The 15,781-nt window shown below is 45.4% G+C and overlaps 1 protein-coding gene across 1 annotated transcript in view; it reads left to right on the top strand.

Annotated features, from left to right (window-relative positions):
• The window catches only part of LOC115159833 (netrin receptor DCC), a 257,441-nt gene that overhangs the window by 188,743 nt on the left and 52,917 nt on the right, over positions 1–15,781 (top strand). Inside the window, exon 21 of the mRNA XM_029709887.1 lies at positions 7,827–7,892. Coding sequence (XP_029565747.1) covers positions 7,827–7,892 — 66 coding nt within the window. The remainder of the gene's footprint in view (positions 1–7,826; positions 7,893–15,781) is intronic.

The following is a 15,781-nucleotide window of genomic DNA, read 5'->3' as shown; positions in this document are numbered from 1 at the left end:
ATGGCACCCTATTCCCTATATAGTACCCTACATTGACCATGGCCCTATGGCACCCTAGTCCCTATATAGTACCCTACATTGACCATGGCCCTATGGCACCCTAGTCCCTATATAGTACCCTACATTGACCATGGCCCTATGGCACCCTAGTCCCTATATAGTACCCTACATTGACCAGGGCCCTATGGCACCCTATTCCCTATATAGTACCCTACATTGACCATGGCCCTATGGCACCCTAGTCCCTATATAGTACCCTACATTGACCAGGGCCCTATGGCACCCTAGTCCCTATGTAGTACCCTACATTGACCATGGCCCTATGGCACCCTAGTCCCTATATAGTACCCTACATTGACCATGGCCCTATGGCACCCTAGTCCCTATATAGTACCCTACATTGACCATGGCCCTATGGCACCCTAGTCCCTATATAGTACCCTACATTGACCAGGGCCCTATGGCACCCTATTCCCTATATAGTACCCTACATTGACCATGGCCCTATGGCACCCTAGTCCCTATATAGTACCCTACATTGACCAGGGCCCTATGGCACCCTATTCCCTATATAGTACCCTACATTGACCAGGGCCCTATGGCACCCTATTCCCTATATTGTACCCTACATTGACCAGGGCCCTATGGCACCCTATTCCCTATATAGTACCCTACATTGACCAGGGCCCTATGGCACCCTATTCCCTATGTAGTACCCTACATTGACCAGGGCCCTATGGCACCCTATTCCCTATGTAGTACCCTACATTGACCAGGGCCCTATGGCACCCTATTCCCTATATAGTACCCTACATTGACCAGGGCCCTATGGCACCCTATTCCCTATATAGTACCCTACATTGACCAGGGCCCTATGGCACCCTATTCCCTATATAGTACCCTACATTGACCAGGGCCCTATGGCACCCTATTCCCTATGTAGTACCCTACATTGACCATGGCCCTATGGCACCCTATTCCCTATATAGTACCCTACATTGACCAGGGCCCTATGGCACCCTATTCCCTATGTATTACCCTACATTGATCAGGGCCCTATGGCACCCTATTCCCTATATAGTACCCTACATTGATCAGGGCCCTATGGCACCCTATTCCCTATATAGTACCCTACATTGACCATGGCCCTATGGCACCCTATTCCCTATATAGTACCCTACATTGACCAGGGCCCTATGGCACCCTATTCCCTATATAGTACCCTACATTGACCAGGGCCCTATGGCACCCTATTCCCTATATAGTACCCTACATCGACCAGGGCCCTATGGCACCCTATTCCCTATATAGTACCCTACATTGACCATGGCCCTATGGCACCCTATTCCCTATATAGTACCCTACATTGACCAGGGCCCTATGGCACCCTATTCCCTATATAGTACCCTACATTGACCATGGCCCTATGGCACCCTATTCCCTATATAGTACCCTACATTGACCATGGCCCTATGGCACCCTATTCCCTATATAGTACCCTACATTGACCATGGCCCTATGGCACCCTATTCCCTATATAGTACCCTACATTGACCAGGGCCCTATGGCACCCTAGTCCCTATATAGTACCCTACATTGACCAGGGCCCTATGGCACCCTATTCCCTATATAGTACCCTACATTGACCAGGGCCCTATGGCACCCTATTCCCTATATAGTACCCTACATTGACCAGGGCCCTATGGCACCCTATTCCCTATATAGTACCCTACATTGACCAGGGCCCTATGGCACCCTATTCCCTATATAGTACCCTACACCCTATCAAAGGCACAGGGTGCTGGTACCTCTTCAGCCTATTTCATTCAGCATGAGGACATTATGTTGGTTTATATAATGGATTCTGTACCAGCTCTGAATGTAAACAAACAATCTGTCTCAATAGAGACCTTGACATACAGTAGTTAACCATGGTCAATGCACTCAGGTGTTGTACTTCATTCACTGTGGCCCTGGCCTCTCAATTTACCCTTGACAAAGGACAGCGTTTAACGCTGTGAAGTCCCAAACACATGAAAATACAGAGATAAATAAATATCAGATATTGGGAGTGGAGCAAAATGTGGGCCGGGTCTCAGGGGGCTAAATTAGTTTCTTGACTTGAGTGAAAGCCCTTGTAGGTCTTGGCCTTAACACACACACGCACACACACACACACACACACACACACACACACACACACACACACACACACACACACACACACACACACACACACACACTCATAGCATATAAATCTTGTGAAACGGCACCATGGGAGGCAGTGGTTGAAGCCCAGGCTGGAGATTGATGGTTGGGGCCGTTTCTCTGGCTCCTCCTCTGGCCCCTCCTGATCCATCTGGCCCCCCTCTGCCAACCCCGGCCCCCTGCCCCTCCCTGGACCCTTCTAGTCTCTCTGGCCCACCCTGGTCTCTCTGGCCCCCCATAGCCCCTCCTTGCTCCCCCTGGCCCCGCATGAACCCATCTGGACCCTCTGGCCCCTTGGCCCCCACTTGCCCCTCCTAGCCCCTCTGGATCCCCCTGGCCCTTCTGGCACCTCCTTCCCCTCCCCCTCCCCTGTACCCTCCCGCTGGCCCCTCCTGACCCCTCTGGGTCCACCTGGCGCCTCTGGCCCCCCCCTCTGATAGGTTGGAGGACGTCCTCCGGAAGTTGTCATAATTACTTTGTGTCTATGGAAGGGGGTGAGAACCATGAGCCTCATAGGTTTAGATAGATAGATAGGGTTTCTGGGTGAAGCGAGGCAGACACACCGGATAGATATGGATTGATAGGTCTCGCCCGCTCCCCGGTTTCTAGTTTGGGTTCTAACAAAATGTGTTCTCCTTTCCCGTGGTCACCCTTATGCAGCCAATTTATCATGTAGCTCTCTCTTAGTTCTACAGTCACCACAGGTTCATGGTAAGGGTAAGAGAAGACCTAGCAATCCTTCCTGCAGATCCTGTGTGTGTCTCTCTCCTCTCTCCTCTATCTCTATCTGTCTCTCTCTCTCTGTCTCTCTTTTTCTCTGGCTCTCTCTTTCTTTCTGTCTGTCTCTCTGTCTCTGTCTGTCTGTCTGTCTGTCTGTCTGTCTGTCTGTCTGTCTGTCTGTCTGTCTGTCTGTCTGTCTGTCTGTCTGTCTGTCTGTCTGTCTGTCTGTCTGTCTGTCTGTCTGTCTGTCTGTCCATAGCTGTGGGCTATGGTTCATCGCACAGACAGGCTCAGTGGCGACAGAAATGGACCGATTTGGGGAAAGGACGTTCATAGATCAGTGAGATAATGAATGACTAGAGTGTGTTTTAGAGTCCCTGTTCTAGAGTGTGTTTTAGAGTCCCTGTTCTAGAGTGTGATTTAGGGTCCCTGTACTAGAGTGTGATTTAAGGTCCCTGTTCTAGAGTGTGATTTAGGGTCCCTGTACTAGAGTGTGATTTAAGGTCCCTGTTCTAGAGTGTGATTTAAGGTCCCTGTTCTAGAGTGTGATTTAGAGTCCCTGTTCTAGAGTGTGATTTAAGGTCCCTGTTCTAGAGTGTGATTTAGGGTCCCTGTTCTAGAGTGTGATTTGGTGTCCCTGTTCTAGATTGTGATTTAGGGTCCCTGTACTAGAGTGTGATTTAAGGTCCCTGTTCTAGAGTGTGATTTAGGGTCCCTGTTCTAGAGTGTGATTTGGTGTCCCTGTTCTAGATTGTGATTTAGGGTCCCTTTTCTAGAGTGTGATTTAGGGTCCCTGTTCTAGAGTGTGATTTGGTGTCCCTGTTCTAGAGTGGGATTTAGGGTCCCTGTTCTAGAGTGTGATTTAAGGTCCCTGTTCTAGAGTGTGATTTAGGGTCCCTGTTCTAGAGTGTGATTTGGTGTCCCTGTTCTAGAGTGTGATGTAGGGTCCCTGTTCTAGAGTGTGATTTGGTGTCCCTGTTCTAGAGTGTGATTTAGGGTCCCTGTTCTAGAGTATACTATAGTATAGGTGTCAGGGATTTCCTCGTCGCTTGACGATATGGCGAAATCATCATCGGAAAATGAGGACCAATATGCAGCAGAGATGAGATAGTTCATTTTGAACTTTTAATAAATTCCAAAACGAATATACAAAACAAACTCACGATACACTGACAGTCCTATTAGGCTTACACACGCTGAACACGGAACAATCTCCCACAATTACACAGACAAACACACCCAACTAATATAGGACTTCCAATCAAAGGCAACACCACACAGCTGCCTTCAATTGGAAGTCCACCCCAATTAACTCAACATAGAAATAGATCAACCAGTCTACACATAGAAATACATCAACATAGACCATAACTCAAAAGCCGGAAATAATAAATCAAACACCCTCCTAACTAACACACCACCCTGAACCACATAAAACAAATACCCTCTGTCACGCCCTGACCAAACTACAATACTAATTAACCCTTATACTGGCCAGGACGTGACAATAGGTCTGTAACATAGTATACTATAGTATAGTATAGTGGTATGTAGCATAATATACTATAGTATAGTGGTCTGTAGCATAGTATAGTATAGTATAGTGGTCTGTACCATAGTATACTATAGTATAGTGGTATGTAGCATAATATACTATAGTATAGTGGTCTGTAGCATAGTATAGTATAGTATAGTGGTCTGTACCATAGTATACTATAGTATAGTGGTCTGTAGCATAGTATACTATAGTATAGAATAGCGGCATGTAGTATGGTATACTATAGTGTAGTATAGTGGTATGTAGCATAGTATACTATAGTATAGTGGCCTGTGCCATAGTATACCATAGTATAGTGGTCTGTTGCATAGTATGTTATAGTATAGTGGTATGTGGCATAGTATACTGTAGTATAGTGGTCTGTAACATAGTATACCATAGAATAGTGGTCTGTATCATATTATTCTATAGTATAGTATAGTATGGTATAGTATAGTATATATAGTATAGTGGTCTGTAACATAGTATAGTATGGTGGTCTGTAGAATGGTATACTATAGTATAGTGGTATGTAGTGTACATTTGATGTCTGAAGTTTACATACACCTAAGCCAAGTACATTTAAACTCAGTTTTCACAATTCCTGACATTTAATCCTAGTAAAAATTCCCTGTCTTAGGTCAGTTAGGATCACCACTTTATTTTAAGAATGTGAAATGTCAGAATAATAGTAGAGAGAATTATTTATTTCAGCTTTTATTTCTTTCATCACATTCTCAGTGGGTCAGAAGTTTACATACACTCAATTAGTATTTGGTAGCGTTGCCTATACATTGTTTAACTTGGGTCAAACGTTTCGGGTAGCCTTCCACAAGCTTCCCACAATAAGTTGGGTGAATTTCTGCCCATTCCTCCTGACAGAGCTGGAGGAATGGGCCCACCCACCCCCCCACTATTTTTTGGGGGGGGGGGTGGGTGGGATTGAGGTCAGGGCTTTGTGATGGCCACTCCAATACTTTTGTTGTCCTTAAGCCATTTTGCCACAACTTTGGAAGTATGCTTGGGGCCATTGTCCATTTGGAAGACCCATTTGCGACCAAGATTTAACTTCCTGACTGATGTCTTGAGATGTTGCTTCAATAAATCCACATCATTTTTCTTCCTCATGATGCCATCTATTTTGTGAAGTGCACCAGTCCCTCCTGCAGCAAAGCACCCCCACAACATGATGCTGCAACCCCCGTGCTTCACGGTTGGGATGGTGTTCTTCGGCTTGCAAGCTTCCCCTTTTTCCTCCAAATATAATGATGGTCATTATGACCAAACAGTTATATTTTTGTTTCATCAGACCAGAGGACATTTCTCCAAAAAGTACGATCTTTGTCCCATGCAGTTGCAAACCGTAGTCTGGCTTTTTTATGCCGGTTTTGGAGCAGTGGCTTCTTCCTTGCTGAGCGGCCTTTCAGGTTATGTCGATATAGGACTCGTTTTACTGTGGATATAGATACTTTGGTACCTGTTTCCTCCAGCATCTTCACAAGGTCCTTTGCTGTTGTTCTGGGATTGATTTGCACTTTTCACACCAAAGTACGTTCATCTCTAGGAGACAGAACGCGTCTCCTTCCTGAGCGCTATGACGGCAGCGTGGCCCCATGGTGTTTATACTTGCGTACTATTGTTTGTACAGATGAATGTGGTATCTTCAGGCATTTGGAAATTGCTCCCAAGGATGAACCAGACTTGTGGAGGTCTACAATTTTCTTTCTGAGGTCTTGGCTGATTTCTTTTGATTTTCCCATGATGTCAAGCAAAGAGGCACTGAGTTTGAAGGTAGGCCTTGAAATACATCCACAGGTATACCTCCAATTGACTCAAATTATGTCAATTAGCCTATCAGAAGCTTCTAAAGCCATGACATAATTTCATGGAATTTTCCAAGCTGTTTAAAGGCACAGTCAACTTAGTGTATGTAAACGTCTGACCCACAGGAATTGTGATACAGTGAATTATAAGTGAAATAATCTGTCTGTAAACAATTGTTGGAAAAATTACTTGTGTTATGCACAAAGTAGATGTCCTAACTATAGTTTGTTAACAAGAAATTTGTGGAGTGGTTGAAAAACGAGTTTTAATGACCCCAACCTAAGTGTATGTAAACTTCTGACTTCAACTGTATGTATTATATTGTAGCATAGTGTGTATAGTATAGTGGTCTGTAGTATAGTGTAGTTTAGTGGTCTGTGTGTGTGTGTGTGTGTGTGTGGGGGGGGGGGGTAGAGAGAGGGATAGATAAAGAGAGTGTTTTATCTACATCACTTGCTTTGGCAATGTTAACATATGTTTCCCATGCCAATAAAGCCCCTTGAATTGATATTATCTCTCTCCCTCTCTCTTTGTGTGTTTCTCCTTGTCTCTCTCCTGTCTCTCTCCTGTCTCTTTCTCTCTCCCTCTCTCTGTTGTGTCTCTCTCCTGTCTCTCTATCTTTCTCCCTCTCTCTTTGTGTCTCTCTCCCTCTCTCTTTGTGTGTCTCTCTCCTTCTCTCTCTCCTGCCTCTCTCTCTCTCCCTCTCTCTTTGTGTATCTCTGAATTGTCTCCTGCTCTCAAACACAATAGTTTCCAATTGCCTATTATTGGTTGGCACTTAGGAATGTATAATGAGATGTACAATACAGGCTATTCTACAGACACTCAGACCACTCCCACACTTTATTCTATCTCTGGATTGCCATTTAGGCTAATGTTACATTTCATACACTGTGTCGTAGTTGAGTCAAAGAAAATAATGTATTCTTAAAATAGGTATAAAAAAGAAAATCCCTCTCTAAATACTCAAGTTTGAACACGAAAATATAATAGCGTTCTTCTTTGTCCTTCCCCTGCTCTCGCTCTCTCCCTTCCCCTGCTCTCGCTCTCTCTCTCTCTCCCTCCTCTCTCTCTCTCTCCCTTCCCCTGCTCTCTCTCTCTCTCTCCCTTCCCCTGCTCTCGCTCACTCTCTCCCTTCCCCTGCTCTCGCTCTCTCTCCCTTCCCCTACTCTCTCTCTCCCTTCCCCTACTCTCTCTCTCCCCCTACTCTCTCTCTCCCTTCCCCTACTCTCTCTCTCCCCCTACTCTCTCTCTCCCTTCCCCTACTCTCTCTCTCCCTTCCCCTACTCTCTCTCTCTCCCCCTACTCTCTCTCTCTCTCCCCCTACTCTCTCTCTCTCCCCCTACTCTCTCTCTCCCTTCCCCTACTCTCTCTCTCCCTTCCCCTGCTCTCGCTCTCTCTCCCTTCCCCTACTCTCTCTCTCTCTCTCTCCCTTCCCCTACTCTCTCCCTCCCTCCTCTCTCTCTCTCCCTCCCACATCTCTCCCTCCCTCTCTCTCTCTATCCCTGCTCACCCCCACTCTTTTTCTGTTCTACAGGTCGCCATGGAGATGGCGGCTACTGGCCTTCTGACAACAACCTGATTGATAGGAGCAGTTTGAACGGTAAGCACCCCTATAACCCAAAATGCATTTCTGCCACACAGCCTTAACTGCTACCTATTGTAAAAGTGTTACCGCCCTGTGCTGTGTTCAGAGTTAACTCTGCTATACCAGACATGGGTTCAAATACTAATCGAGATCTTTCAAATACTTTGAGTTATTGGTTTTAGCCTGTCAGGAGTGTCATGTGGGTGGGGGGGGGGATTTTTCGGAGACTTTTGCATTTGGTTCTGTTGTGCCATGCAGGTCCAGGTCTGGAAAAACTAGTTCATTTCACCGATTTCACAGGAAACGGCTCCCTACTGTGAAATCACCTAGTCTGTCTGTTCCCAGACCTGGAAACGGCTCCCTACTGTGAAATCCCCTAGTCTATATGTTCCCAGACCTGGAAACGGCTCCCTACTGTGAAATCACCTAGTCTATATGTTCCCAGACCTGGAAACGGCTCCCTACTGTGAAATCACCTAGTCTATCTGTTCCCAGACCTGGAAACGGCTCCCTACTGTGAAATCACCTAGTCTATCTGTTCCCAGACCCAGAGCTGTCTCTGTTGGGAAATCTGTCTGTTAATTAAGGAGTAGTATATCATTACAGGCTGTGTAAGTTTATGAGCAGGAGGAGGGAGGGAGGGAGGGGTAGACTAGAGAGAGAGGGAGGGGTAGACTAGAGAGGGAGGGAGGGAGGGGTAGACTAGAGAGGGAGGGAGGGAGGGGTAGACTAGAGAGGGAGGGAGGGAGGGGTAGACTAGAGAGAGAGGGAGGGGTAGACTAGAGAGAGAGGGAGGGGTAGACTAGAGAGGGAGGGAGGGAGGGAGGGAGGGAGGGAGGGGTAGACTAGAGAGAGAGGGAGGGGTAGACTAGAGAGGGAGGGAGGGAGGGGTAGACTAGAGAGGGAGGGAGGGAGGGGTAGACTAGAGAGGGAGGGAGGGAGGGGTAGACTAGAGAGGGAGAGGGAGGGGTAGACTAGAGATCGGGTCTAAGTAACCCTATCCAGTCTGAGTAACAATAACCAGTCTGAGTAACACTATCCAGTCTGAGTAACCCTATCCAGTCTGAGTAACACTATCCAGTCTGAGTAACACTATCCAGTCTGAGTATCCTATCCAGTCTGAGTAACCCTATCCAGTCTGAGTAACACTATCCAGTCTGAGTATCCTATCCAGTCTGAGTAACACTATCCAGTCTGAGTAACCCTATCCAGTCTGAGTAACCCTATCCAGTCTGAGTAACACTATCCAGTCTGAGTATCCCTATCCAGTCTGAGTAACCCTATCCAGTCTGAGTAACTATAACCAGTCTGAGTAACACTATCCAGCCTGAGTAACACTAACCAGTCTGAGTAACACTATCCAGTCTGAGTATCCCTATCCAGTCTGAGTAACACTATCCAGTCTGAGTAACCCTATCCAGTCTGAGTAACACTATCCAGTCTGAGTAACCCTATCCAGTCTGAGTAACACTATCCAGTCTGAGTATCCCTATCCAGTCTGAGTAACACTATCCAGTCTGAGTAACCCTATCCAGTCTGAGTAACACTATCCAGTCTGAGTAACCCTATCCAGTCTGAGTAACAATAACCAGTCTGAGTAACCCTATCCAGTCTGAGTAACCCTATCCAGTCTGAGTAATAATAACCAGTCTGAGTAACCCTATCCAGTCTGAGTATCCCTATCCAGTCTGAGTAACCCTATCCAGTCTGAGTATCCCTATCCAGTCTGAGCAACCCTATCCAGTCTGAGTATCCCTATCCAGTCTGAGTATCCCTATCCAGTCTGAGCAACCCTATCCAGTCTGAGTAGCAATAACCAGTCTGAGTAACACTATCCAGTCTGAGTAACAATAACCAGTCTGAGTAACACTATCCAGTCTGAGTAACAATAACCAGTCTGAGTAACACTATCCAGTCTGAGTAACACTATCCAGTCTGAGTAACAATAACCAGTCTGAGTAACACTATCCAGTCTGAGTAACACTATCCAGTCTGAGTAACCCTATCCAGTCTGAGTAACCCGATCCAGTCTGAGTAACACTAACCAGTCTGAGTTACACTATCCAGTCTGAGTAACCCTAAACTTATCCAGTCTGAGTAACCCTATCCAGTCTGAGTAACACTATCCAGTCTGAGTAACTATAACCAGTCTGAGTAACACTATCCAGTCTGAGTAACACTATCCAGTCTGAGTAACCCTATCCAGTATGAGTAACCCGATCCAGTCTGAGTAACACTAACCAGTCTGAGTTACACTATCCAGTCTGAGTAACCCTAAACTTATCCAGTCTGAGTAACCCTATCCAGTCTGAGTAACCCTAACCAGTCTGAGTAACCCTATCCAGCCTGAGTAACCCTATCCAGTCTGAGTAACCCTATCCAGTCTGAGTAACCCTATCCAGCCTGAGTAACCCTAACCAGTCTGAGTAACCCTATCCAGTCTGAGTAACCCTAACCCTATCCAGTCTGAGTAACCCGATCCAGTCTGAGTAACCCGATCCAGTCTGAGTAACCCTTTCCAGTCTGAGTAACCCTAACCCTATCCAGTCTGAGTAACCCTATCCAGTCTGAGTAACCCGATCCAGTCTGAGTAACCCTAACCCTACACACACGCTGTAATCTGTAATCATACTTGAGAATGTTGGCAGAACGTCGCCGGGGATCGGCAGGACTCGCTGGTATGACAGCGTGTTCGCTGACCCACTGCATTGCCTGCTGGAATGAATTAGGAGGTAACCGGTGGCTTCTGTCTGTCCTTCTGATTAGGAGCAGATGGTTGAGCCTGTTGCCTTCCAGCATGATAGAGGTCAGAGTTCACTGATGAAGCACAGACCCTCCTTGTATAGTACCTGGTTCTCAATGGACAGGAGCAGTGTGAAACCGAGGAACTGTGTCCCTAATGGCATCCTATTCCCTATGTAGTGCACTACTTTGGACGATCCAGTTGGTGCACATATTGTCCATACTGCCTGGGCTCTGGTTAAAAGTAGTGCACTACATAGGGAATAGTGTGCAACTGTGCCCTAGGTGTGCAGTAATTATATGAGCTGTATGTCCAGACTAGTGACCCTGAGCAGGGGACGAGTCATTTATCCTGTCCCAGAGACGGGACTGGTCAGGTGTTGTGGGACTGAGACTAATCTCATTTGTCTGCCTGTGTTCTTCAGTTCTACTAAACGTTCTTAGAATATTCCTAGATGTTCTGGATTGTGTTCATGTTCCTACATGTTCCGGATTGTGTACATGTTCCGGATTGTGTACATGTTCCTAGATGTTCCGGATTGTGTACATGTTCCGGATTGTGTACATGTTCTGGATTGTGTTCATGTTCCTAGATGTTCCTGATTGTGTTCATGTTCCTAGATGTTCCGGATTGTGTTCATGTTCCTAGATGTTCTGGATTGTGTTCATGTTACGGATTGTGTATATGTTACGGATTGTGTACATGTTCCGGATTGTGTACATGTTCCGGATTGTGTACATGTTCCTAGATGTTCCGGATTGTGTACATGTTCCGGATTGTGTACATGTTCTGGATTGTGTTCATGTTCCTAGATGTTCCGGATTGTGTATATGTTACGGATTGTGTACATGTTCCGGATTGTGTACATGTTCCGGATTGTGTACATGTTCCGGATTGTGTACATGTTCCTAGATGTTCCGGATTGTGTACATGTTATGGATTGTGTACATGTTCCGGATTGTGTACATGCTCCTAGATGTTCCGGATTGTGTACATGTTCTACTATTGTTAGCCTACCTAGTTACTTATTAAACAATCCAATACTTCTGTCCCACTCCTAGAAGGTTCCAGATTATCCGATCTATTTTTATCCAAACCCAGTCTGAAAGATCGCATGTGTGCAATCTGTGTTTCTCTTCTCCCGGGAACGTTGGGATTCCATCTTGAAAACCATCTTAATGAATAGGAGATAATTCTGTGGAAATGACCCTAATATAGCAGATGAGCATCGAGGCAGAACCGGACTGGAATTGGAGTCTAGCGTCAACGTCATTAACCAATGACTGTGTCCCAAACGGCGTTATAATATACATTCCTTTAGACTAGGGCTCTTGTCTAACGTAGTGCACTATATAGGGAATAGGGCTCTGGTCTAAAGTAGTGCACTATATAGGGAATAGGGCTTTTGTCTATAGTAGTGTACTATATAGGGAATAGGGCACTGGTCTGAAGTAGTGCACTATATAGGGAATAGGACTCTGGTCAAAAGTAGTGCACTACATAGGGAATAGGGCTCTGGTCTATAGTAGTACCACTATATAGGGAATAGGGCTCTGGTCTATAGTAGTACCACTATATAGGGAATAGGGCTCTGGTCTATAGTAGTGCACTATATAGGGAATAGGACTCTGGTCAAAAGTAGTGCACTACATAGGGAATAGGGCTCTGGTGTAAAGTAGTGCACTACATAGGGAATAGGGCTCTGGTCTAAAGTAGTGCACTATGTAGGGAATAGGGTGCCATTTGGGACATGTACAGTGTGTTACCAGGACGATGGGTCTGAGGCACTCTCACACATTATCTGATGTTTCTGCTGGAATAGCTATTGTTGTTGAGACGGCTAGACCGGATAATTATTGAATATTTATGTGTTTTAATTATTTTTTTTTTTAAGATGACTTGAATTCCAATGTGAACAGAGCCAATTTCAAACGATTTCATAGCATCTTGTTAAACCTAGAGAACAGACCAAGATGATGAATAGGGGCCTGAACGTTGCAGGCCTGGGCAAGGGAGGGCCTGAACGTCGCAGGCCTGGGTAAGGGAGGGCCTGAAGGTCGCGGGTAAGGGCGAGGCTCTAGTAGAGTACCAGCATACTGCTAGTCAACCCTTCATCAAAACAACTCACCTTAATATCAGCAGCTGTGTTATTGTAAATAAAAGCTATAGTACTCTAGGAATCAAATAAATATTTGACGTTATTGTTGGTTTTGCCAGCAACACGAGTGTGTCAATGTGAAATGCTGTCTTTATGTAATGAAATTGGTTTTCACAAGACTTTGGTGCAGAAAAATGTGTTGAAAGCTTTACCTGTGTAAGGCTTTGTTATCCTGCTGGGACGAGAGCGGTTCTATCTTTTAATGCTTCTGTGATGTTGTTTTCCTCGTGGGTTAACCTAGCTACACTGTTGACAGACACTAACACAACAAAAAGCTTTTCATTTACTGTTTTGGTTCAAAAAGCTACTGAGGTTAGTCTGCTTTCAAGTTGTTTTATCTGCGTTTGACAGGTCATTTGATCTTCAGTATGTTTACTTGTGAGGTGTTGTCGGACCGTCGAGTTGTACAACATGTCGATTACCAGATGCACTAACAAAGAATAGTGTTCTGATATTACCAAGGGAATTAGTTTACAATAGAACCTGTAGAATATTCCAGAACACACACACATATATATATATATATATATATACAGTACCAGTCATATATATACAGTACCAGTCAAAAGTTTTGACACACCTACTCATTCCAGGGTTTTTCTTTATTTTTTACTATTTTCTACATTGTAGAATAATAGTGAAGACATCACAACTATGAAATAATACATATGGAATCATGTAGTAACTAAAAAAAGTGTTAAACAAATCAAAATATTTTTTATATTTTAGATTCTCAAAATAGCCACCCTTTGCCTTGATGACAGCTTTGCACACTCTTGGCATTCTCTCAACCAGCTTCATGATGTAGTCACCTGGAATGCATTTCAATTAACAGGTGTGCCTTGTGAAAAGTTAATTTATGGACTTTATTTCCTTCTTAATGCGTTTGAGCCAATTAGTTGTGTTGTGACAAGGTAGGGGTGGTATACAGAAGATATCCCTATTTGGTAAAAGACCAAGTCCATGTTATGGCAAGAACATCTCAAATAAGCAAAGAGAAACAACAGTCCATCATTACTTTAAGAGATGAAGGTCAGTCAATCCGGAAAATTTCAAGAAGTTTGAACGTTTCTTTAAGTGCAGTCGCAAAAAACATCAAGCTCTATGATTAAACTGTCTCTCACGAGGACCGCCACAGGAGAGGAAGACCCAGAGTATTCTACAATGTAGAATAAAATCAACTAAAACCCTTGAATGAGTAGGTGTCCAAACTTTTAACTGGTATTGTGTATATAGACACACACACACACACACACACACACACACACACACACACACACACACACACACACACACACACACACACACACACAGACGTTTCGTACCGTGTAGGCCGTTCTGTTTGAGTAGCTGATAGACGGACCTAGTAGCCCGAGGGTCTTCAGACGAGGTTATTGTATTAGCCCTAATGGAATACAGTCTACACTCTATTGGCTGCCTCTCAAATGACCCTATGGGCCCCTGGTTAAAAGTAGTGCACTATAGAGAATAGAGCAGTCTTTTGGAATGCAGTGCTTACCTCAGCCCAGAGGAGATGGATTGTCTACGGATGCTGTGTGAACGCTTGGTAAGGAAGTACAGGAAGTAGTCCTTACCTCAGCCCAGAGGAGATGGGTTGTCTAGGGATGCTGTATGAACGCTTGGGATTGAAGTACAGGTAGCGTTAAAAGGCTTCAGTATATCTGTCATTTTCTTTGAGACCGCGGGGCGGTGAAAGTGAACGAAGGGACAGGTTGAATTGATGACACTCTCCATCACCACGTTATTGCGACCTTGACAGGAGTAGCGTGGAGAAGCCTGGTGTTGGTGTGGGGGCTTGGTGGCGCCACAGTGAATCCATCCTTCACAGTTAAACCCCCCCCCATGAACACTCAGAGGGAGCACGGGACTGATGGCAGCAAGCGCACGCACACACCACACACACACACACACACACACACACCATACGCACACACACACTACACACACACCACGCACACACCACACACACACCACACACACACCATACGCACACACACACACCATACACACACACACACACACCACACACACACCACACACTACACACACACACACCACACACACACTACACACCCACACACACTACACACACCACTGTATGGTACCAGCCATGGAAATGTGCATAGCTCTCTCAATTTGTCTTTTTGCATTGCTGTGTTTGGTATTTTCCTCAGGCCGTTTGGAAACAGCTTGTGTTTTGAACCGAAAGGAACGAACACACACACACACACACACACACACACACACACACACACACACACACACACACACACACACACACACACACACACACACACACACACACGTACTGTAGGAAACAGGGCTTGGGAACACAGGCTGTCTGTTAGTGCTCTGACTACAGTCCAACACCTACTGTTCTCTGACTACAGTCCAACACCTACTGTTCTCTGACTACAGTCCAACATCTACTGTTCTCTGACTACAGTCCAACACCTACTGTTCTCTGACTACAGTCCAACACCTACTGTTCTCTGACTACAGTCCAACACCTACTGTTCTCTGACTACAGTCCAACACCTACTGTTCTCTGACTACAGTCCAACATCTACTGTTCTCTGACTACAGTCCAACACCTACTGTTCTCTGACTACAGTCCAACACCTACTGTTCTCTGACTACAGTCCAACACCTACTGTTCTCTGACTACAGTCCAACACCTACTGTTCTCTGACTACAGTCCAACACCTACTGTTCTCTGACTACAGTTCACACTACCCTCTGTAGTGCCTTGCGGTTGGAGGCCGAGCAGTTGCCACACCAGGCAGTGATGCAACCAGTCAGGATGCTCTCGATGGTGCAGCTGTAGAACCGTTTTAGGATCTCAGGACCCATGCTAAATCTTTTCAGTCTCCTGAGGGGCAAAATGTTTTGCTCTGACTACAGTCCAACACCTACTGTTCTCTGAATGGCGTGTCACTCTCAAGCAGTAGATAAGATACTGGTTCAGCTCCTCAGACCTTA

This window comes from Salmo trutta, chromosome 23, assembly GCF_901001165.1.
Source record: "Salmo trutta chromosome 23, fSalTru1.1, whole genome shotgun sequence".
Classification (NCBI taxonomy): Eukaryota; Metazoa; Chordata; class Actinopteri; order Salmoniformes; family Salmonidae; genus Salmo; species Salmo trutta.
Note: the sequence above shows the minus strand (reverse complement) of the source record. Positions and strands in the feature narration are given on the sequence as shown.